This window comes from Dermacentor variabilis, chromosome 1 (genome assembly GCF_050947875.1).
Source record: "Dermacentor variabilis isolate Ectoservices chromosome 1, ASM5094787v1, whole genome shotgun sequence".
NCBI classification, from domain to species: domain Eukaryota; kingdom Metazoa; phylum Arthropoda; class Arachnida; order Ixodida; family Ixodidae; genus Dermacentor; species Dermacentor variabilis.
The window spans coordinates 1,205,733-1,231,369 of record NC_134568.1 but is presented as its reverse complement, the minus strand read 5'-3'; the positions used below and the strand labels follow the sequence as shown (position 1 = coordinate 1,231,369).

Here is a 25,637-nt window from a genome sequence, read left to right as displayed (position 1 = left end):
TATTATGCCAGTTGCAGTTAAAGAAAGTACAGAGAAGGGAAAGCATTTGTACAAGATCAAGAAGTGCTGCTTTGCCCAGGTGCCAATTCAGCATGTATCAGAACCGTAAGCACAATGCCAAAAGAAATGAAAGAATGAATACTTTGGTTGTGGTGAAGATATAAGTTGGCAGCACAAAAGCAAGTGGCAGTTCAGAATATGTGTCGTTGAAAAAAAATATAAAGAACACATTTTGCAATTTCAACGCATATATTCGGTGGCTCATAAAATTACGAACAAATATTTTCCTGACTAGTTTTAAGTGTGCAACATAAAGCGGCAATGCACTAACTTGCCTGTTGTTTGCAGGCACATCTGCACGAGAAACCTGAACCAGGACCCCCTGGAAATGTACTTTGGTTGCATAAGCGAGCGAGGTGGCTGGAATAACAACCCTTCAGCGGCGCAATTCCGGCATGCCTACAGGCAGACCATAGTACGTGCAGCTGTTCTTGGCTCGAAGAATGCCAACGTCACTGCACAGACTGAGGGGATATGCCTTTCAAGAAGCCAGGGGCAACACAGCAGCAATTTGAGTGACAGCTGTGAAGAGCAGTCAGCTGCAATGCTGGATGCTCTGCTCGAGCACGACTATTTTGCTCTGAGCGAATATGCCAGTGAAGTAGTCTGCTACATTGGTGGCTTCGTGGTTAGTGCAACCAGCAAACACCTTCACTGTGCAGACTGTGCAGCAGTGCTCACCAATGACACTGTGACTATCTTGCTCACATTCATAAAGGACAATGGTGGTCTTATAGAACCATCACGCTTTGTGCATGCAGCAATGTGTGCAGCAGAGACAGTGCTACGCCAAGGCACCACGACAGGAGACAACATTCACAAGATAACTCTTAGGCCTTCCAACAATTCGTAAAGCAACATGAAGTCGTGCTTCACGATTGCACACACTACTCTGAAGACCCGCAGCATGTGATAAGCCTCACAAATGTGCTCCAAAAAAAGTATATCACTCTCCGAATGAAAGAAATCGGTAGGCGCCACACTGAGCAGAAGCACGGTGCATACCTCAAGCATGTGCTCACGAAGCGTGTACTATTTGCTCACCAGTGATTGACCAAGCAAGTCAACCTGAGTGGAGAGATCCTACATTGTGCACACACATCATATAATCTTTTGGGACAAGACAGCTCCTGCAAAGACTGCAAGAGTTGTTGTTTATGTGTAGTTACGATACCCGACTTCTGCGATGCCACAGCTCCTGCAAATACTGCAGCAGCTGCCACTTTTGCGTACTTACAGGGTCCGTGAGTGTTATGACGACGCAGCTTCTGCAAAGACTGCAAGAGTTGTTGTTCATGTGTAGTGACGATACCTGACTTCTGTGATGAGCCAAGTGCCGCAAAGGCAGCAGAAGAGCTGCCACTTTTGTGTATTTGCATGACACTGAACTCATGGCTCCGCCAATTCTGATGCAAATGACCCAGTGGCTGCATTATGGGGCCATTACAAAAATTATGGGGGGAGGGGCAAGATTTGTTCAGCCCCACCACTCTTGCCTCCTTGTGGTTCCCCTGGGAAACGCTGGGACTCTGACATTGGATTAACCCCAGTATGCTAAAGAGAGTGGAAAGCAATAGTTAAATAGACACTAGAGCTAAAGCCTCTTTGTTGTTGGCATGCCTCGTGGAGCAGGCAAGTACAATTTCCACATACATAAAATTTTATAATGCAAGAACAATGCTTTGTGAAACACACACTGTTCTAAAACAAGAAAAGCAAAGTATGAGGTTATATTACATGAGGAGCTGCTTTAGGTATTCTGGCATAGCAAATTTGTCTAATAAGTTACCACACAAACTTCTTGGAGTCCCATTTACGGACACTGAGCCAAGGCAGCCTAGCTGCTAGAGCCTCACAGCAAATTTAATCAAATTGCTGTGGCTACTAAATGTAATTAGAGATTACTGATTTTGGCAATATCCACTTCCATCCTCTTTACCTCACCAATGTAAGGCTAATAATTTGTGTTAGTTTTAGGTACCTACCGATGATGCAAACTGTACTAGGCCACTCGCGACAACATGAACTATTCTTACCACGACAGAATGCGATTGCTTATTGGCACGGCATGATGGAACAGTACAGCATTAAACAACACAGTAAACGTGACAGAATCGAATCATGCAGCAATTCCCTTTTGTTTACCAGCAGTGATGCAGTACGAAATCATGTGCAGTTCCTCTGAGTCACAAAGCTACAACAGGCCCAACCAGAGTCACTGCGATCCATTTCAAGCTGGCAATGCTTTTCGGATATCCCTAACTGCACTAGTTAGCTTCAATAAAAAAAGTTGATTTTCCTTTCTCGTGTTGTAACATTTGCCTCTGGACTCTCCGCCCTTTTAATTAACACAGCTAGTCGCCCGAAGAATTCATTTTTCTTTTTCAGGGTTTGCCCGTCACACGTTGACAGGGCCAGCGCCTCAAAACAATAAGCGCCTCCACACACTACATAAAAAGCGTACTGTACAAACTTCCACGGCTATGCAGAGCACAATAATTTTGTGACATCTCTGCTGCATGATTGCTCACAACACTTGTGTTTTGTGCATCACCGAGGGCTTCTTTTCTCGCAACAAATGTATGGGTGCAGCGCTATAAAGTCAGTACTCTGCCATTTTTTAGAAACAAAATCGTTACAAAAAGAACCGCTTCAGCTGTTTATGTGCACTGTCCCTGCAGGCTGCGGCCGAGGCAAGGTGGCCATGGCAAAGTGCCCGCCTCCAGTTCGACCAATAAACTCGCGCACAATCGCTTGCACAGTACATTACTGCCACGTTAGCATATTTGTAACAATGGAATGATACACACCTTAAACCGCTGCACCACGAAGTCAGCGGTCGCAGAGGCCGAGACATGCCAGGCAGCAACAAAGGAACGGCACGGAGAACGATAAACGAAAACAAAACTCGCCTCCAATGACCAGAGTGAGCTCCATCTCGTTGGCGTCTTGCCACAGGTTGTGGACGTGGGCTGGGAGAACACCACCATGGAGTTCGGCAGCGACCACTACATTCTCGAGACCAACTTCAAGCTGTCTCAGAGTAGGGTCAGGGAATTCACGTTCATTGATTGGGACCATTTTTGCAAGATTCGCGAAGAACCCGGCAGAGCTAGGGCACCCGCCACTCTCGAAGAATGGTGCGAAGCCGTCCGGAACGCCGCTTCCGCATCCACCAAAAAAGTGGAAACCGATCTCGACGTCGAGCGGATGGACAGCAGACTCGCCTGCCTGATCAACGCCAAAAACGCCCTGCTCCGCCGATGGAAGGGTCAAAGGCTCAATCGCAGACTCCGAAGGAAGATCTCGAAGCTCAACAAGGTCATCGATGACCACTGCAAGGCACTATGCCAGCAGCAGTGGGACGAGCTCTGCGAATCCATCGACGGACAGATGCGCAACGGCAAATCCTGGGGTATGCTGAAGCACCTTCTCGACGAAAGTGGCTCGAAGTCAAATCGGAAGCATGCGTTGGCCCGGGTGCTTCAAGAAGCCACCAGGTCTCACACGGTCGATGAACTCCTCTCAAAACTCATACAGAAGTACTTGCCCGTCCGTCGTGATGGAGATCCAGCGACCCAACTTCCGGACTACCGAGGCCCTCCACACCCCGAGCTGGACAAAGACTTCTCCGTTGCCGAGGTCAGACAGGCCATCTTCGCGCTCAACCGCAAGTCTGCGCAGGGTCCGGACGGAGTCACCAACAGAATGTTGAGCAGCCTCGACGAAACGTCGATCATCTTTCTGACCGACAAGGTCAAAGGGTCCTGGAAGAGCGGCGTTGTTCCTACAGAATGGACGATGGCCAGCACGGTGCTCGTTCCCAAGCCCAGCGAGGCCCCGAACATTGAGTGCCTCGGGCCAATTTCTCTAACCTCCTGCGTCTGCAAGGTCATGGAGCGCGTCGTCCTCAACAGGTTCAACGGGTACCTCGAAGACGAGGTTTACTTGTACAACATGATCGGCTTCTGTGCTGGACTTTCCACGCAGGATGCCATGAAACTAATCAGATTGTGGATGGCCGTTCCAGAGACGTCAAGGCTCTGCTCAGTCTGGACCTCAAGAAGGCTTTCGACAACGTGCTCCACACCTTCATCATAAAGACAATTTCAGACCTGGGTCTCGGTTCCAGATTCCACAGCTACGTCTGCTCTTTTCTAATGGACAGGAAGGCCAAGCTTTGCATTGGGGACTTCTGCTCCGACAATGTGCCTCTCGGAGGGTGGGGCACTCCTCAGGGCTCTGTCATCTCCCCCACACTGTTTAACATCTGTATGATTGGTCTTTCCGAGAGGTCGGCACCCGTCGAGGACATCAAGCACACCATCTACGCCGACGACATCACCTTATGGTGCTCCGGCAGAGTCGAAGAAGCCATGCAGGAAGCGATCGACGTGATCGAGGAGTATCTCCGGCCCAGTGGACTTCCATGCTCCCCCACCAAGTCGGAGCTTCTGCTTTACAGAAAAGAGAAGGGAGGCAGACCCAAAGATTGAAAGCTATTCTCCGAAAGCGGCATCAGTCTTCACACTTGTGACGGGGGGGTGATACCCAGGGCCGATGTTATTCAGGTCCTGGGCATGTTTGTTGAATTCACGACAGGAACGGAACGGCTCTCCGCAAGATCATCGCAAAGACGAACAACACTTTCGCCTTGTTCGCAGAATTGCAAACAGGCACCAAGGCATGAAGGAAAACAATCTCCTCAGGCTGATCAATGCCTCCATACTATGCCACTTCACGTACACGATTTCTATGCACAACTGGCTCAGAGCGGAGCGAGACAAGCTCAATGCTCTCATTCACAAAGTAGTCAAGAGGGCTCTCGGGCTACCCATCGGGACCCATACCGAGGATCTCCTCAAGCAGGCGGTGCATAACACCGCCGAGGAGATTGCCGAAACACAGGAACGCGCTCAACTCATTCGCCTGAGCACCATAGCGGCACGTAAACGCATCCTCGAAGAGCTGAGTTACCACCCTGTGGGATTCCCGATGGTCAGTATCCCAATCCTTAGGTGCATTCGAGACAAGTTTGAAGTGACCCCTGTGCCCCGAAACATCCATCCCGTCCACAACGAGGGCAGACGCAAGGCCAGAGCAGCAGCCACCCTTGAACAGATCAAGCAACGAGACATTAGAGCAAGCTTCGTCGACACCGCGGAGTACAGCGATGGGAAGACCTTTGTCGTTGTTGTGGTCGACTCCAGCAGCAAGATTTCCAATAGCGCCTCCATTTGCACTCCAGACCCCGGAGTCGCCGAGCAAGCCGCGATCGCCCTCGCCCTGCTAGACGGTCGTGGGTCCGAGATCTATGGCGATTCGAGAATGGCAGTTAGGGCTATTCAAAAGGGTTGCATCGCCAAGCAAGCTGCTCATCTTCTTAGCGGCTCGAGTCGATATGCTCTCACGCATCGTTCAATCCACTGGTTTCCCGCTCACGTAGGTTCGGTAGAGGGTGCTCCCCGAACCTCAATGAGTCTGCTCACGAGGCTGCGCGTGACCTCACCGACCGCGCTTCCTCTGTAAGGAGCGCCAACTCCCCTCCTCCCTACGGCCGCAGGGACGCTCCCGCTACTCACAACGAGGTTAATAAATTCTGCGACATATCTAGAAGGCAGTGGCGTAGCCAGACATTTTGTTGGGGGGGGGGAGGGGGGAGGGGGCTCACTTTGCAGCTCGGCCTCCTCCTTATAGAAATTGTTGAGGATGACATACATTAAACGATATTAATAACCAGTCACGTAGCCAGAAATTTGCAAACGGGGGGGGGGGGGGGGGGGTGCTCACTTTGCAGCTCGGCCTCCTCCTTACAGAAATTGTCGAGAGATCAAATACATTAAACAATATTAATAACTGCGTTGCCATTGCCAAAGATGCTGCAAGCGAATTCATGAACGCTAGGTACTGTCAAGACAAGTAAAATAAGTGCTTTTTCATAAAAGAATAAACGCGTATGTCTCAAAAATTGTGCATGAAATAACTGATATCAATGCTTTCATGTTTTCTTTGTTTAATAGGTAAAGCAAGTATCACACGAACTTTAGAACTCTATCAGTTTGAAACCAGCAAAGTGGTGCATGCCGCTGATATGTAAAAATGTGTAGGTCATGAAATGAACAAGTTGAGGACAAATATGTTAATAAAACTTTCTTAGCCTCCCTGCCTTTCTCTCATTTCCAGCTCTCTCTCTCTGTCATTCAAGAACCTTGTTTACATTTTTGTACATATGCAACGACCAGGGAAAAATCTCAATGACACTGTCCTTTGCTAGAATATATTGCGCAGGAGCAGCTGTCATCGGTAGTGTATTGTAATTGCTCCGAAATTATAGTCTCAACAGAGAGCGCATATAAAAAGCAGGACTTCTGCAAACTATACGAGGGCGAGTCAAATGAAAGTGAGCTAATGTGAATACATGACAAGCAGGTACTTTATTTAAAAGTATTCTCCATGAGCATTTAGACATTTGTCCCACTGACTAACGAGTGGCGCACGTGGTTCCCGTCTCGTAAAACGCCTTGGGTTGCTGTTTCAAAAAGTCTGACTTTTTCACGTTATCGTCCGACACGAATCTGGTTCCCTTGAGCTGTTTTTTGTTTTAAATGCTCCAAAATGCTCCTAGAAACGCCAAATGACAGCACTGCATTTCTTCTTTACCCTGTCTTCGTTTACAGCCAGCCGCAACCGACGAAAGCAGGTGATGTTACCTTAAGAACCCGTTAAAAGTAATCTACCGAGGATGACAAGGCCGCCATTGACACAGATAGGTTCACCGTTGAGCAACGTTGACCACTTTTGAAACATTGACCAGCCTTTCTGGGGCACTTTATTCGTCTTTATGCAACTTCTCTACCACAGCGAGGCAAAGAGTATTGACAAGGGAAGCGATTTGAGTTGGTACATTGTAACTTTATTTATGCACGCAGAGCACGATGAATAAAGAGAAAGCGAGGTGGAGCCAAAGCTCGCAGCTCTGTTCCTTTTTCTTTTCTTTTTTACCTTAATTTATCGAGCAATACGTATATGAAGTGAAGATTTACTACCTCATGCCTTTTATCGTAACAGGTAGGGGTAAATTCCGAGAATGAAAAAGCAATGATTAGCAAGAAAAATTACAGCCAGTCAACAAACATAGCATTAAGTAAAATTATATTTGCACAAAGTAGAAAAATACAAGATCTCGCATTAATAAGGACAAAACGTGCGACGTAAGACAAAACTTAAGTGCGACTTGCCGCAGGAGTGTACAAGAAAAAAACTACATGAAAAAGGCTGAAGTCGCCGACAAGTTGCGTCATTTGCCAGTCCCTCGAGCAGCACAACAAGGGCAAAATTGCGAGGGTGCAGTCTGGCTTCCCGGTCAGAGTTGGCAGAACCGATTTTATGGAAGCCTATAACGCTCCAAGCAACAGCCGAGACGTCCTTGTACTGCTTGAATAGTATGAAAATTTGTGTGACAATCAGTCCTCCACAGTCAGAATAACGGCGGAGTGCTTGGCCTCATGGAACTGGAAGTCCTCGAGAGTTGAAGATCCCGTAGTACTCGCCGTGGGCCAGGGCCGCGCGTCGAAGGCAACAACGGCGCAGTTCTTGACGCCACACACGGAGGCGGCTATGCAAAAGCTGTGGGTGTACTCCAAGAAACGCACGTCGCCCTTGTGCCAAGTCCCACTGCTGGAACAGCGGCTAAGACTGCACAGTACAGCCGCGATGGTCAGGTGTTGGGCGGAGGCTTCGAGAACCCGGGGTTGGCAAAAGCCTTGCGTTGTATCACAATACGCTGCACCCGCGGCCAGCTCCATTCGCCTGCTGTGAACCACCGTCTTGGGTACAGGAGCTGGAGGGAAGAGCGACGCTGTGGATGCACCAACCGATTCACGTCCAGAATGACAAGGGCCGCCTCTTCTGTGCTGCTTACTGCTGTAATAAAAACACTTCACATTAAATTGGGAGCTTTTGCATCAAGATTACTGCATAACTTATTTGTTCTCTTTTACATTGCTTTTCAACCCAGTAATAAATTTTAACAACAAATGCTTAAATACCTCAAAAGTAACAAGTAAAAAAATCATCGCTCTTTTTAGTTTTGTTGGTTACCGACCAATGGAAGTGTTCATATAACATATATAGCGCTTCTGGCACTTTGGCATATATTCAGAAACTTGCCATTATGCTAGAACTGCCGTGAAGCGCAGATATACCAGCCAATCATTATTATGTTTGGGTTTTAATTAGCGAAGGCAACCGGCCAATGGCAAAGGGCCACTTACATACAAGAAGCATTCATCTTACAATCATAACAGCCAAGACGATAAGGCTACCACAAAAAGAAGAAAAAAAACACTCGCAAGTGACGCAGGTATTCTCTGGTGTTGCTTTTTTTTTTTTTTTTTTTTTGCGGTGCCTGAAATGTGACTAAGTAACCCTTAACTTGCCCAGGAACAAGTTCCAGGAGTCTACGCACCCAGTGTACAAAACGCACGCAGGTTTCTGTTACAATCACCACTAAGGAAGAAGTATTCAAAATATTCCTAAAATGGCTATCGCGGCGATTTCTGCCGGCCTCGATGTTCGATGTACGGTGCCGCCGAGATGAGCACCAACTCTCGACAGAGCACTGCATCTGCAGGCTACCTTTTCAACGTTCTCTCTGAGAAAGACTTGCGTTTCGCTTACAGAACACGCGCGAATATTCACCTGTGAGCTGTTCCGTTGACGAAGGCGAGTGGGCAACTCTCCCCGGACCAAAGGAACGCCGACACCTGAGAGCGGCCAGTAGGAAAAATCCCGGGATGCCTGCCGTGCATCGTGCGCCCACAAGAAGGTTGAGACCGAGCGTAGCCCTGCGCGGACGCTGTTGCCGATCGCTGAGCGACGCCGCACCTGTCGTCTGGCTGAGCTGCGTGGGGAAATCCGCGGCCATTCGTGGCTCCATCCTTGTTCATAGCCGGGGCAGCCGGGGCATCAGATTGCGAACGTTGCTTCATGACCGACACGAGGCGTCGCTACCGCACAGCTCGGCGGTAAAGCAGACCTTGGCGCTGGGCGCGTCCTAAAACCTAGCCGTATTTTCTCTTAGATTAAGCACTGCGGAACCAAGAAACTAGTCGCTGGAAGACAGTAGCAATGCGCGTACAAAATGGCGGAGGGCGCGCAGTGCACGAGACAGCTGCCTGCTGCGTTCTTTTCTTCTACTCTTTCTTCTACTTCTACTCATGTGCGTCGATCGCATACCAGAAAATATCTTGCGAAGATGCCTCTCATGCAGAGGACAAGATGTAAGCAATAAAGGACTGGTGCCAGCCTGCATTGAAGTTTGTGGTTTATTACAATTAACTTTGTAACCGACGAGATACTAAATACTTTTATTGTTCTTTCTTTTTCATGGTGCCCAAGTTGATAAAGGAAGTTTCCCCAAAAACTTAAGCGTTCCATACAGAAACTAGCTAATGAAAGCAGCGGCGCACCCTTCTTTAGCGTTGTACTAGTGATAAAATTGAACAAAAGAATTATCTGTACGCTTCAAATACAATAACGCGTTATATTTTGAACTTTTGAAAGCAAAAGCACCCTTGTGCCAAATGTAGCGCCATCTTTACCACCGCGCGTCCTCACATGCAACATCATCATCAGTGCCCTGCACGTTCGCAAGGAGCTCGTGTTTTGAGGAGAAAAAGAACGCTCGCTCTCGACGGGGCTGGCCGCCACAGCCACCGTTCCGCTCGGCCTTCGCCTTCCTATAGAAATGTAGGGAGAACGGCACGGCTCTTCAGCCGCCATTGTGTCCTTCTCCAATACCGGTTGGATGTGAACGGGACTACGTTCCTGCCAAAAATTGGCAATGTGAGACAAACTTTTGGGGGCAAAGGCATTCAGAAAATTCGTCTTTGATGTATGTTCTCGATATTTGCATACAAAGGTGATCTTCCCGTTTATCGTACTCGATGCTTTGTTGTCAATAACGGGGATCAAAACAAAGCTTTAGTCGTCCGGTGTCGTCGAAATGTGAGTTTGCTTCGATAAAGAAATTTTTATTACGCGGTGGAGTCTATCCGCCCCCAAAGCCGGCCTGAGGGCATTTTAGACCGCAGCTCTTAGGCGATCGTTCCTGCGGTGAGCGTCGGCGCTGTCCATCCTAATCAAGCGAACGAGCACTGCGAAGGATGAAATCGAACGCAGAGCGCCGGTGAAGATGAAAAACGGCGATAGCGAAAAGAGTGCGAGGAGGAAAGCGGAGCAGGAGATAGGAGCGGTACCACGAGGGGGGAAGGGGAGGAGGAGGGTGTGGCGAAAGCGTGAGAAGAAAAGCGCAGTGCTGAGCAAGACGGGCTCTTCGGCGCGATGGCTACGACGAAATACGACAACCACTTTTTTATTACGATATTTTTTTATCACTGTACGTTTTCCAACTTTTCGCGATTAAAGGTAGCTGGGGCATGCCCGGCGATACGATTTTGTTTTATGCTTTAGCTCTTTTAGATCTGGGGTGACCGCATTCTTTTTAGCCTACTTACACAAAACGCAAGAACCTTGCCTATAGCAGCTCCGCTGTAAAAACTAAAACTCGAGTAGAGGCTGCTTAGTATCGATTGAAGTGCGACGTCACGGGCTCCATAGGCAAACCACGTAACCTCATCTCCGTTCCCTTCTACCCCCGTGCATTGGGTAGGCCGCGTGCGGTGTGGAGTGCGGAAAAACAGCGCGCCTACGAAGAACACTGTCGTGAACCGAAGCGCGAATGTGAGCGGCGATGGCGGGTGGAACGTAATACGGACGAAGATCGTGCCGCAAACGCTAAGCGTACGCAGCTTTGGTTGGATCACCCCTGCAGACTCCACTCCCATAGTAAATGTAGGTCTCTCGGCCATGGGGAAAGTATTTCGTGGCGTTTCTCGTGGAAGTGTTCGGAATTCAATGTTACACGAACGTCACTGTGCCCGCGACGCACCATGGGTCTTCTGTTGCTGTGAAATTGGCATTCACAATTCCTGTGAGGTCGAGCTCACCGCTGGCTACAACTGTTGTGAATTCGGGGGTACGTGGGGCCAATGAAGGTTGCATTGGTCGGTACTCTGCCAGGGGCCGAAAGAAAGAGAGGTTCCGAGCGACGTTGTAGAGAATGAAGAAAATATTATGTTAAAAAAAGTACATGATGAAGTTTTACAACGTGGTTTCATCTATCGGAGAACATTGTTGTAGTCTCTCTGCATGTCCGAGCTCTTCCCCCCTTCACAGCCATTCGGATCTTCTTTTTACGCCCTTTTCTTCAATTCTTCCTTGTTGAGGGTCGCTGGCCAATCACAACGCCGAATCCTTAACGACCTCCATCGCCCCTCACTGGTCGTCAGCGTGCTGCTTGGGTGCTGTCCTCGATGTGCTACTCGTGGACGTGGTGCGCCTGTCTCCAACGTGTCGCAATAGGAGGCAACCACCTGTCGTCGATGCCTTCGCCCAGGAAGGACCCTTTTATCTATAACTGGCCACGTCGTGACGGTCAGGAGGGTGACGTTACTGTCTTGACGCGAAGTGAATTATGAGGCATGAACGTCAACCGTGACAACTGCGTGTTCCACAGCACCTCCCCCTCTCCCCCCCCCCCCGTCCTATGGCGCATCGGGAGATCGAGTTGTTCGATGCAGTTCGGCCGGCTTGATGCCTGCATTGCTCAAAGCTCTGGGGCCGCAGCTTCCGAGAATGAAGATCTGCACACACAGGCGTCTTCATAGGTGGGCTTTGACCGGACTGCATAAATTCAAGAAGACAATCTCCAAAGAGCGACAATTGTAGGCCACACGCAATGCCACAAGCGCCACATGCAAGCCACACTCTTCGCCAGACTTCACCAATCCAAATTATCATACAACACTCAACCTAAGATAACCATGAAACATAAGGTTCCAGTTGATTTGGACAAGTATCAAGAAACTTCCAATTATGTGTCCTCGCAAATAGAAACAAACGGGGTTTATGTAATGAAGCTAAGTAATCATGAATTGGAGCTTCAGGTCAGAAAGGCTAAGGGAGAAATTACCTTGTTTAGTTTATTTCCGTAACACTTAGTACTAGATAGCTAAATGATCATTACACAATGTCCAATTGCGAAATCAACGAAGGGGAAAGCTATCTACAAACCCAATAACATTCCAACGTTGGCTCCGAAGGCCTGACTTATTCCGCTTTTCTTCAAGCGCAAATCGAAGTGGCGTTAATGCGAAGCAGCAAGATTAGAATCAATCACCAAATCCGGCCAATTATAAAAAAAATTCCCAAAAGATCGTGCGAACTATCCAAAACAAGCCGGAATAGAACTTACATTGACACTTTTTATCTTCAGCCTACATCTCCGTGCAACTAAAGACAATTAAAACTCTGACAACTGCATTTCTCTGACGCCTGCTTTTCGAGCATCCAGCTGTCGCGTTTTCATGAAAGTAATGAAACTAACTAAAAAAAAAAATCTGCCATACCACGAGCAGTCGAGACCAACGATGCCTTCTCTCTAACAAAAGTGCCTTCTGTCTAACAAAAACCCCACTAGTTATTAACTCGCACTAAAGCACAACTTACGTACTCTCGCAACTTGCGCGTGACCTTCCGAATTGTATGCAACGCTGACGCTGTTTGCCTTACACTCGTCGTCACGTAAACGTTCCACTTGAAATTGTGGATCAAACCATAATCGAAAAATGCTAAAAGGTAACGAATCTGGCATTCGTTACGCTTCTCACATGTTCAACGTGCCACTAAGCTGAATACGAAAGGACTACAAAAGAAGAAAACCATTTTGCAACATGTCTTCCCTATTTGAACCCTTTTAGACAAACTAGAGAGGGTCGCGCTTTCCGGGGTTCTCTCGCAGAGTGCGGTCGCGAAGAAAAGAAAAGCCGCTAATTTGCCTTTTGTACCTCGTAGCTGCGACTTTAGAACAGCCTCCGCGTACTAGAAGATGGCTACATTCACAGACCCGCGCGCGCATTGTAGGTGCTACGCATTGCCATTGTTTGCCCCCCCCCCCCCCCGCGAGTGACCGGCTATTGCAGCTGCCTACAGGACGCTTCCCTTTCTCCTTATATATATGCTTGCCACGAGACGACCCCAATGCGGATAGGCCACGGTTACTGCGTCTGAATGTTCGCGAAACTCTCCCTTTCGCGACGCGCTTCCCGCCGATCCCCGATCTCTGCAAAGGCCGAAGCTTGCGATTCACCGTCCTTCGCTTTTTCACAGTCTTTTGCTGGATGCTTACCTTCGTGCCTTTGCCTCTGCCGCCTTGGCGCTTCGCACGTTTGATTCCCGACGCGTCGACCGCGTCCGCCTTTCTCCTCTTGTGCCTACGCCTTCTCTTCACCATCTGTTCTGACCTCTCCGAAAAGCCATAGAAGACATTTTCCGACAGGCCGACCGAACTTGCCGCCTACGTACATACTTGGCCTAACGGGCACTCCATATGTTGTGCGTGAAATCCGGCGCTGTCTACTGCCTTCTCATCGCTTCCGGCTACTAACACGTCTGACTCGTTATACTGCACGCAGCTGCCTCGGGAATCGTTCCATGGTCGCCTGACCGCTGCTCAATAGGGGACACGCCAGTCAGACTCTGAGTCTCCTCCGATGTTTTCACCCTGGATGCTCACATATTTGAAGGGTTCTCATTCTGTCAGCATTTGCTCTGACTTATTCGAAGAGCAGTAGCTGACTAGCTCTGCTTCAGGTCCGTCTCACTCCTTTCCTGATGCGTGTCTGGGGAATTTGAAGTCTCTGGTTTAACATTCCTACGGAAAGCCATGTTACTTTTTTGCTTCCAGGCACCATATCGCGCTTTGTCGCTTCTACAGAAACTTTGGCGCGTGCAGCTATCCTCGGTGAATTGTGCCACTTTCTCTTTTTACCTTCGAAGTGGGCGCGAAATTCCAGACCGAAGTGTCTGAACAAATCCTTCTTAGCTCTATCGTAGTCTCCCGCTTTCTCTTCGGATAAGCAGTTCATGAAGCACTTAGCTATACTCAATGGGATTAGCGCTGGTAATATCTCGGTCCACAAGTCCCCGCTGGCATCCTCTTTCTCACACACTTTCAAATCCGACGAGGAAATTGACTATACCCTCATCTGCCTCGAAAGTGTGGAGCTGGCGTCGCGTTATCTGCCATCTAAGTATCGACATTTGCACTAAAGCTCTGGCACGCTAAAAGCGTCCCGTTGCGCGGCCTCCTGCTCGTGCCTCTCCTACTCCTATGCTTCTCGTTTGCGCCTTCCTGCATCTTCACACACGCACGCGGATTTCCGCGTACCGCTCGCGCCTCTCTACTGATTCACGCTCGCGCTTCTGTATTGCTTCGCGCTCGCGCTTCTGTACAGCTTCATGCTCACGCATCTCTACTGCTACACCGTCGCGCCTCTCACGCATTTCTCCTTCCTGCTCGCGCCTCTAGCATGTACTCACCTGCCTGTTGCTTTCTTTCAACAATGGTTTGCCAAGCCTCGTCAGCTTTCTTGACCGTCACTTCTGCCTTCATAGCGTCGAGAACTGCTGCTTTAGTTTTTGCGTAGTCGATTAAATGCCTAATTCCTCGCAAATTAGAAGTAGGTCCTGCATTTCGAATTTCTCCATAGCGAACCCTGCCGATGCTCTCTACTTTTCACTTTCTTTCAACGATGGTTTCCCAAGCCTCGTCAGCCTCCTCGACCGTCACATCTTCTTGGTTCATGACGTCGAGATCTGCATCATTTGTTTTGTTTTTGGAGCCAGCGGATATGCCCAACACCTCGCAAATTAGAAGGAGGTCCTGCGCTTCGAATTTCACCATAGCGAATTTTTTTACCCTCAAAGTTCAGCCTTCCTTAAAACTGAAATTCCTGATTTGAAGAAGATCATATCATAAGCCCGCCAAACGCACCCCAGCCCATTCTTATTCTTCTGAGACTGAAATAATCAAAAGAATAAGAATGGGCTGGAGTGTGTTTGGCAGGCATTCTCAGATCATGAACAGCAGGTTGCCATTATCCCTCAAAAGAAAAGTGTATAACAGCTGTGTCTTACCAGTACTCACGTACGGGGCAGAAACCTGGAGGCTTACGAAAAGGGTTCTACTCAAATTGAGGACTACGCAACGAGCTATGGAAAAAAGAATGATGGGTGTAACGTTCCGGGGTAAGAAAAAAGCAGATTGGGTGAGGGAACAAACGCGAGTTAATGACATATCTTAGCTGAAATCAAGAAAAAAGAAATGGGCATGGGCAGGACCTCAAATGAGGAGGGAAGATAACCGATGGTCATTAAGGGTTACGGACTGGATTCCAAGGGAAGGGAAGCGTAGCAGGCGGCGGCAGAAAGGTAGGTGGGCGGATGAGATTAAGAAGTTTGCAGGGACAACATGGATACAATTAGTACATGACCGGGATAGTTGGAGAAGTATGGGAGAGGCCTTTGCCCTGCAGTGGGCGTAACCAGGCTGATGATGATGATAATGATCATGATATCATAAGGAGCCAACAAACAAGGACCCCAAGGACAGCACAGGGGAGATTACTTGTGCTTACCAACTGAATTAAAGAAATTATTAATTCATGAAAATAAAAGAGGATGAATTAGCAACTTGCCGCAGGTTGGAAACGATCCCACGTCTGCCAATTATGCGTGCGATGCTTCAACGCGAAGACGTGGGACCGTTCCCCACCTGCGGTAAGTTTCTTTTCATCCCCTCTCATTGCCATTAATTTATCATTTCTTTAATTCAATTAGTCAGTACAAGTAATCTCCTCATTGCTGTCATTGGTGTCTTTGTTTGTTGGCTCCTTATGATACGATTAATGAAGATCGGGCCCCTCGGTTAACCCCCTTTCTTCTGATTATTTAAAAAAGGTGAATTTCCAAATAGTGTCCACCAGAAAACACCCATACTCTCCGAGGATCTGCTGCCTTGTACTAGAAGGAGTTCTGGCGACATGAAGAGCAACCATTCGGCACTACTCTACCCGCCCTTATTGCTACCATCCGGAGACTGCAGAATTTCTCAGCCGCTCCTTCCTTACAATATTTTCCTGGCCTTGCCGGCCTCCTTCCAACTCCTCTCTTTATTCTGTGATAGCTCCACTTTTTGACTTTTGCCTTTCGCAGGGCCAACCGAAATGCCGAAATGCTCATGACTTTCGAGGAGTCTGGACGACTACAACGGCTACTCCGTTGTAGATTTTCGTTTCCAATTGCATTTCACCATGCCTGTGTCTAGTAATCAAACCCACATTTCCTTTATTCTGGACAGTTTGCCCAAGTGTCTCCTGCGGGATATTACGTACTTCTGTCTCTTCAAGCGAGCACCTTGAAGAGGCAGACATTACAATTGCCGCGCCAAATCGCAATCCTCAGTCCGGTAAAACCAATTAATGTTAATAAGATGTCGAATATTCAGGTGAAGGCACGTGTTGCCATATGGGAATTGAAGTCTAATATTACCGAAGCCGTGCCCATTCAACAGAAATCCCTACACTAGTGTCTCTTTCTAACCAGCCAACCTCCAAATAAAATGCGAATTACATTTCTGTTGCACTCAGTTTTCTTGCGCAGTACCCGGAGACTTTTCTTGGCAAATATATTGCGAGGTTTAGTACTGTGTGCGCAGCCACTGAAGGAGGTTTAAAGGAAAACTGCAGGAAAGCACAAAATAATATTACATTTGATGAGTTATGTCTTGAGACATGCATAATGACATATTTATAATATGGGGACATAGTAAGGAAAATCGCGGTGAATTTGTGACAATCCCAAACAGTTTTCACCCCGCACTAAAGTACACATCAAAATCTTCAACTGAGCGCATATTCTTTATGGACACAACCCCATAGTTGACAATGGAACACTAAAGACAACGACGCTGCATAGGAAGCCTTTTGACAAACAACAATACATAGAATGTACAAGCCAGCATCCCAGACGTTGCAAACAAGGTATCCTTAAAAGTCAAGTAACATGAGTACGTCGCATTTCCCCTGAAGAAGACTCGATCACTATGAGGAAACCTCATCAAACAAGAACCTTCAAAAAGCCCACACCGACGCAACAAATCTTGAGCGAGCCGAGGTCGTAACCATGGCCTTAAAGGGACCCTCACCAGGTCTGGCCATTTTGAGCTGACAAGCCCTGAGCATACATTGCGCGATAACAATCGTGTCTGCAAAGTATTACATCGCTAAGCGGCTCGGAAAGATTTGAAATTTCAAACCGAACGCCATTTTCCCTTCTCCACGTGGCCGCCGCGCTCCAAGCCGGACGGTGACGTAGTCGTGCCCTGCGCCTACGCAGTCGTGGCCGAAGTGTGACGTCGCTCGTGGTGACACTTGACTTCGAGAATTATTCAAGAAAACATCTGTTATCTGTGCGATCTGTTGCTTGAATTAACGAATTGAAGGTTAGAGAAATTATAAAACAGACAAACGGAATGTCTGCGTGTTTTTCGTTTTACTGCGCACCGAAGCAAGAGAGATGTACTTCCGCTTCGTCTGCTTCTTCCCGCGGTCGTGCGATGACGTACGCAGGTACCGAAGCAATGCCATTTTCTACCGTGTTGCAGTGCGTGATCATGCTCTGCGATCTGCTTGTTCGGCCTCAGTATTCGTGTAGCACCGAATTATACCGCTAGTGACGTTTGCTTGTGCACAGCGCGCAAAATCGTGAGCGGCGCGAACGAGACAACAGCTCGCGCGCGACGCCGTCGGCGGAAGTGCTTAGCGCCGAAAAAAAGAAAGGGAGGAGCAAAAAAAAAATGAAGGCGAGGCCCTTGACGTATGCGTCACGATATCCTCGAGGCCCGGTATGGGAGAACACAGGGAAGGAATTTCGCTTGCGGCGGGGCTAGACGGGGCGAGTGGAGAGAGAGAGTCTTGCTTTGCAGAGGAGCCCGCCTGCTGAACTCAAGGTTCGCGGCACTGAAATATTTCTATCTCGGCTATTAATGAGCCAATTTGAAAAAATTTTTACAGCAGAACGCTCCCTAGACAACAAGTAACAACTTCCAGCGTATAACCTAAATCAGCCATGGGGCCTCGTGAGGGGCCGTTTACGATCACAAGAACAACAACGCCACTTCTTACCACTAAATTCTCAAAAGCATCCCAAAAGTGAACAACGTCCTCAATAAATACCAGCAACTAGAAATTTTCCGCCTCACCCAGAGTAGCCTCCAGATACAACATTAATTTCAAGGACAATCCTGTAAGTGATAAACTAATTGACAAAGACATAGCCAACATGTAGTCCCTCTAGCCACCCCAGGCGCTCTAGTTGAAACATGTACAATCTTCTACTACAGTAAAATGTGCAGTGTCCGATTACTTTCCCAACGTAAGTCGAACTTCCACCTGCACGTCAAGCAACGTGGTCTACTGTTTAGATTGTGCCCCTTGTAGCAGACGATACACAGGTAAGACTCGACAACGAGTTCATACCAGCCTGAACGGCAATCGCTCACACACAAAGCTCAGTTTACTTAAAGCAGTACAGCCAGCCACTTAACATAACACACCCATATAATTGACGAAGCAATGCTTTAAATAGTACAACCAAACTTCCGTGCACCAAGTGCGAGGAAATTATGCAGAATTATAACGCATACACATGAATAAATGAATAATAAATTAATAAACAGCCCTAAGGGAATTAAGTATTATCATTAAAAGCTGTTACGTACCTCTGAAGTTTTCATACCATTAATAAAGACGCAAAAATATGTTACGCCACCAGCCAACCTAGATTCTTAGGCTTAGCTAAGCATCCTCTTCCTGCTCTTCCCTAGGTATCCTATACCACTCAATCAAAACTTTTCGTGTCTTTCCACGTGTGTGCTCGTATATTACTCTTGAAAAAAAAAAAAGACAAAACTATACTAGACATTCTCGCATGTTCAGTTCTCCCCTCACACGTGTTTTGCATTTTCACTTTATTCTCTTCTTTAATTTGAGAAAGAGGCCCCGACACGTATAGCAAAGTGCTAAACTTGAGCATGGCTTCTTCGGTGCCTGTGCGCTACAGGATCATGCCACTTCTGTATATCGTCGCAACGACGCCTAAGCCCATCTATGCTGAGGCCAGCATCCCTTTAAGGACCAACCCGCTCCCTTCCACACCGCATCCCTCCCCAAAGCCTCCCCCCCCCCCCCCGCCGTTTTTCCCAGAGACTCGACGTCGATATCATAATTCATTCAAAACTTTTCCGGCGCACTGCTGCTGGGCCGCTCAGGTCATTCTTTCAACTCATGCCTCTATGTCCTATCCGCGCTGACCGGCTGAGCGGACCTTCCGAACCCGCAAACGCACGTCGCCTACGACGCCCACGGCCTCTGTACAGTTCTTTGGAGGCATCCTGTTAACTTCTTCCGGCAACCCCCCTTCCTGTCTCTTTTCTTCTTTTGCTTCCTCCTTCCCCCCTCCTCACACTCACGCCCTCGTCTAAATTTCCTGCCACGACGGCTAGAAACGCCAAATGGCAGCACTTATTTTCTTGTTTACAGTCTCTACCTTTACAGACAGCCACAGGCGCAATCACCTTAATAACCCGTTGAAACTAAACCACCAAAGTTGACAAGGCCACCTTTGACAGAGACGGGTCTACCGTTGACCACCGTTGAAACGTTGACCGTCCTTTCTGGGGCACTTTATTCTTCTTTATGTAACTTCTATACCACAGCGAGGCAAAGAGTATCTTGATTCACAAGTGCAGCGATTTGAGCGACTTGATACATCGTGACTTTATTCAAGTACGCAGCACACCATCAATAAACACGAAAAGAGAAAGGGAGGCGGCGACAAAGCTCGCAGCTCTATGTGGTTTCCTCTCTTCCCTTTAACCTGAATTTATCGAGCGCTACGTATATGAGGTGAAGATGTACCCCATCATGTCTTTTATCGTAACAGGTATACGCCTAAATTCCGAGAATGAAAAACAATGATTAGCAAGAATCATTATAGCCAGTCAACAAACATAGCATAAGTGACAATATATTTGGGCAAACGAGAAAAATACAAGATCTCGCATTAAGGCAAAACTGCGTACGAGTTGCACCAGGAGTGTACGAGAAAAAGAAACTACGCAAAAAATGCGCAAGTCACCGACGAGTTGCGTCCTTCGCCGGTCCCTCAAGCGGCACGACATGGCAAAGTTGCGAGGGCGCAGTCAGGCTTTCGTTTCAGACTTTGCAGAACCGATTTTATGGAAGCCTAAAACGCCCCCAGCAACAGCGGGGACGTCCTTGTACTGCTTGAAATGTATGAAAATTTGTGTGAGAATTACCCCGCCATGGTCAGAATGACGGCGGAGTGCCTGGCATCACGAAACTGTAAGTCGCCGCGTCTTGATGATCTCGTGGTGTTTGCCGCGGGGCCAGGGCCGCGCGTCGAAGGCGACAACGGCGGACTTCTCGACGCCACACGCGGAGCCAGCCACGCAAAAGCTGCGCGCGCAGTCAAAGCGAGGAACGTCGCCCTTGCGCCAAGTCCAACTGCTGGAACAGCGGCTAGAACTGCGCAGTACAGCTGCGATGGCCAGGTGTTGGGCGGAGGCTTCGAGAAACCGGGGCTGGTGAAGGCGTCGCCTGGGATGACAATACGCTGCACCAGCGGCCAGCTCCGTCCGTCTGCTGTGAACCACCGTCTTGAGTGCGGAAGCTGGAAGGAAGAGCGACGCCGTGGGTGCACCAACCGATCCACGGCCAGAATGACAAGGGCCGCCTCTTCTGTGCTGCTTACCTCTGAAATTAAAACACTTCGCATTAAATCGGGAGCTTTTGCATCACCGTTGCTAAAGATTACTGCATAACTTATTTGTTCTTTTCTAATTTGTTTTTCAACGCAGTAATGAATTTTAACAATAAATGCTTAAATAACTCTAACGTAACACCGTAATGAAATTATTACTCTTTCTATTTTTGGTTATCGACCAATGGGAGTGTTCATATAACTTCCGTTGTGCTTTTGGCACTTGGGCGTAAATTCACAAACTTGCCTTTATGCTAGAACTGCCGTGAAGCGTAGATACCAGCCAATCATGTATATGTGTGCGTTTTATTACGGAAAGCGACAGGGCAAGGGCAAAGAGCCACTTACAAACAAGAAGCATGCATCTTACAAGCGTCACAGTCAGTGCGATAAGGCTACCACAAAAAAGAAAGGAAGAAAAAAAAACGCAAATCATACAGGTGCTCTGTGGTGTGTCCTTTCATTGTTTTTTTGCGGTGCCTGAAATGTAACTAAGTAAGCGTCAGCTTGTCCAGGGAAAAGCTCCGGATGTCTACGCACCCAATGTACAAAGCACACACAGGTTTCTGTTACAATTACCACTAAGTCGGAACAAGTATTCGAAACGTCCCTAAAATCCCCATCGCGAGAATTTCTCCGGGCCTCGATGTGCGGTGCTACCAAGAAGAGCGCTACTTCTCGACATAGCACTGCACCTAAAGGCTACCTTTTCAACATTCTCTCCCAGACTTCCGTTTCACTTACAGAACACGCGCGAATATTCACCTGTCAGCTGTTCCGTTGATGAAGGCGCGTGGGCAACTCTCCCCGGACCAAAGGAACGCCGACACGTGAGAGCCGCCGGTAGGAAAAATCCCGGGATGCCTGCCGCGTATCGTGCGCCCACAAGGAGGTTGAGACCGAGCGTAGCCCTTTGCGGACGCTGCTGCCGATCGCTGAGCGACGCCGCACCTGTCGTCTGGCTGAGCTGCGTGGCGAAATCCGCGGCCAGTCGTCGCTGCATCCTGGTGCATAGCCGGGGCGTCCGATTGAGAACTTTGCGTCATGACAGACACGAGGCGTCGCTACCGCACAGCTCGGCGGTAAAGCAAGCCTTGGCGCTGGGCGCGTCCTAAAACCTAGCCGTATTTCCTTTTAGAATAAGCACTGCAGAGCGAAGAAACTAGTTGCTGCCAGACAGTAGCAGTGCGCGTGCAAAATGGCGGAGGGCGCGCAGTGCACGAGACAGCTGCCTGTTGCGTTCTTCATTTTCTTCTACTCACGCGCGTCGATCTCATGCCAGAAAATATCTTGCGAAGATGCCTCTGATGCAGAGGACAAGATGTACGCAATAAAGGACTGGTGTCAGCCTGCATTGAAGTTTGTAGTTTATTACAGTTAACTTTGTAAATGGCGAGATACTAAATACTTTTATTGTTCTTTCTTGTTAATCATGCCCAAGTAGATACTAAGTTAAATACAAGAACGTTTCTCCATAAACTTAAGCCTTCCATGCAGAAACTTGCTTACGAAAGCCCGCACCGCACCGTTTTTTAGCGTTGTATTGATGATAAAATTGAACAAAGAATTATCTGTACGGTTCAAATACAATTGCATGTTCGATTTTGCACTTTTGAAAGCAAAAGCACCTCTGTCCCAAACGTAACGTCAACTTCACCACCGCGCATCCTCACATGCAACATCATCATCAGCGTTGTGCACGTTCGCAAGGGGCTCGTGTCGTGAGGAGGAAAAGAAGGCTCCCTCTCGCTCTCCACGGGGCTGATCGCCGGAGCCACCGTTCCGCTTGGCCTTCGCCTTCCAGCAGAAATGTAGGGACGGCTCGTCAGCCACCATCGTGTCCTTCTGCTACACAAAATACCAGATGTATAGCAGCGTCTATTCTAAATACTGGCTGGAAGCGAACAAGACTACATTCCTGCCGCAAATTGGCAATGTGAGACAAACTTTTTGGGCAAAGACATTCAGAAAATTCGGCTTTGATCTATGTTCTCGATTTTTTTTTTTCATATAAAGGTGTTCTTCCCCTTTTTCGTACTCCATGCTTTGTCTTCAATAACGGCGTAGGGGGAAATGAAATAGGGCGATAAGGAAAAGAGCGGGAGGATGAAAGCGGAGGAGGAGATTCGACCGGAACCACGAGGCGGAAATGGGAGGAGGAGGGTGTGGCGAAAGCCTGAGAAGAAAAGCGCAGTGCCGAGCAGGACGGGGCTTTGCAGCGCGATGGCTTCGAGGAAATACCGCAACCACTTTTTTATCACGACATTTTCTATCACATAACGTTTTCGAACTTTTCGCGATTAAATGTAGCTGGCGCATGTCATCGGTACGATTTTGCTTTATGCTTTGGCTCTTTTAGATCTGGGGTGGCCGCCATCTTTTTAGCCTACTTACACAAACCGCCAGAACCTAACGAGTAACAGCTCCGCTGTAAAAACTACAAGTCTAATAGAGACTGCTTACAATGGATTGAAGTGCTACGTCACGGGCTCTATAGGCAAACCACTTAACCTTATTTCATTTCCCTTCCACACTTGTGCTGTGGGTACGCCGCGTGCGGTGAGGAGTGCGGAAGAACAGCGCGCCTACGAAGAACACCGACTTATTCCGCTTTTCTTCTGGTAATACGACGCAGCGTGATTAGAAGAAATCATCAAATCCGGCGAATGATAAAAAAAAACTTCCCCCGAAGAATCGTGCGAAATATCTAAAACAATCCGGAATCAAACTTACACTGACGCCTCTTTATCTTCAGCCTACATCTCCGTGCAACTTAAGACAATGAAAACGCTGACAACTGCATTTTCCTGACGCCTGCTTTCTTAAGCATTTAGCTGTCACGTTTCCAAGAAAGTAATCAAACAGTGTAAAAAAAAATCTGCCATAACACGAACAGAAGAGACCAACAATGCCTTCTGTCTAACAAAAGCCCGACGTTGCGAAAACACCCGTGTACTCAGATTTAGGTGCACGTTAAAGAACCCCAGGTGGTCGAAATTTCCGGAGTCCCCCACTACGGCGTGCCTCATAATCAGACAGTGGTTTTGGCACGTAAAACCCCATACATTTAAAAGCCCGACTCGTTATTAACTAGCACTAAAGCCTAAATTACCTATTTGCGCAACTTGCGCCTGACCTTCCAAATTGTATGCAACGCTGACGCCATTTGCCTTACAGTTCTACACATGTCACGTAAACCTTCCACTTGAAATTGTGGATCTAACCATAATCGAAAATGGTAATAACAAAAAAAAAAGATTGTGGTATTTGTTACACTTCTCAAATGTTCGGGGTGGAATTAAGCTGAATACTAAATGACTACAAAAGAACAAAACCATTTAGAAACATGTCTTCCTTATTTGAACCCTTTTAGACGAACTAGATAGGGACGCGTTTTCTGTGGTTCTATCCCAAAGTGCCGTCGCGAAGAAAAGAAAAGCCGCTAATCTGCCTGACGCACCTCGTAGCTGCGACTTTAGAACAGCCTCCGCGTAATAGCAGAGGGGTATATTGAAAGACCCGCGCGGGCGCTTTTCCTTCAAGTGCTAGGCAGTTGCTTTTTTTTGCCCCAGCGAGGGATCGGCTGTTGTAGCTGCCGACAGAACGCTTCCCCTTGTCCTTCTGCTTGCAACGAGACGTCCCCAATGCGGTTAGGCAAAGGTTACTACGTCTGAATGTTCGCGAAACTCTCCGTTCGCGACGTGCGTGACGCCGATCCCTCGATCTCTGCAAGCGCCTAAGATTGGGATTTACCGTCCTTCACTTTTTCACAATCTTCGGCTGGATGCCGACTTTCGCAACTTCGCCTCTGTCGCCTTGGTGCTTTGCACGTTTGATTCTCGACGCCTCGACCGCGTCCGCCTTTCTCCTCTTGTGCCTACGCGTTCACTTCACCATCTGTTCGGACCTATCCGAACAGCCATAGGTGACCTTTTCCGGCAGGCCGGCCGAACTTGCCGCCTCCGTAGAAGCTTGGTTTAACGGGCCCTCCGTTTCCTCCGGGAAAAACGCAGCTCTCTACAGCCTTCTCCTTGCTTCAGGCTACTAACACGTCTGAGTCTGACTCGTCACTGCACGCAGCTGCTGCGGTAATCGTTATATGGTCCTCTGACCGCTGCGCCATAGGGGCACGGCTATCACTCTCTGAGTCGCCTCCGGTGTTTTTGCCATGAAAGCTCCATATTGGGGAAGGGTTCTCGTTCCGTCAGCGTTGGCTAGGACCGACTCGAAGAGCAATAGCTGACTTGCTCTGTATGAAGTGCGTCACCCTCTTTCTCCTGATACGGTGCATGGGGAATTTCAAGTCTCGGGCTTAACATCCCTACGTAAAGACTTGTTACCCTTTTGTTTCCCGGCACCATATCTCGCTTTGTCGCTTCTCCCTGCATGGCTGTCGTGGCGTAATGCGGAAACTTTGGCACGTGCAGCTATCCTCGGCGAATTCTTCCACTGTCTTTACTTCTTGGCCTTCGAGGTCCGAAATTCCAGACCGAAGTGTCTGAACAAAGCCTTCTTGGCCCTATCGTATAGTCTCTCGCCTTCTCTTCGGATAAGCAATTCATGAATCACTCAGAGATATCACTCAGAGCGCTGGTAATCTGTCGGTCCACATGTCACAGCAAGCACCCACTTTCTCACACACACATTTAAAACCGGCGAGGAAATGAACTAATTTGTGGAGTGCATAAGTGGGGAGCTGGCTTCGCGCTATCATCCATGTAATGGCGTTTCTAACTGGTCGATCTGGCGCAGCCGCCGAAATCCTCGAGCGAGCGCTCTGGTTTCACAAGTGTGAATCGGCCAGCGGAGCGAAAAACCGCTCCGCGAGGGAT

At 48.3% G+C, this 25,637-nt stretch overlaps 2 protein-coding genes across 6 annotated transcripts in view; one reads left to right on the top strand and one right to left on the bottom strand.

Moving 5' to 3' along the window:
• Window positions 1–25,637, top strand: part of LOC142575029 (uncharacterized) — a 129,356-nt gene that overhangs the window by 96,538 nt on the left and 7,181 nt on the right. The window lies entirely within an intron of this gene.
• LOC142574986 (uncharacterized) overlaps window positions 7,196–25,637 on the bottom strand; it is a 119,044-nt gene continuing 100,602 nt past the window's right edge. For 2 of the 5 annotated variants that reach the window (XM_075683987.1, XM_075683971.1), the window contains exon 2: window positions 7,196–7,983. In XM_075683987.1, coding sequence (XP_075540102.1) covers window positions 7,778–7,983 — 206 coding nt within the window. In that variant the 3' untranslated portion in view covers window positions 7,196–7,777. Of the gene's footprint in view, window positions 7,984–8,760; window positions 9,276–19,782; window positions 20,799–21,570; window positions 21,945–25,637 lie in introns of those variants that run through there. The other 3 variants (XM_075683976.1, XM_075683965.1, XM_075683982.1) reach the window with 3 other exon arrangements.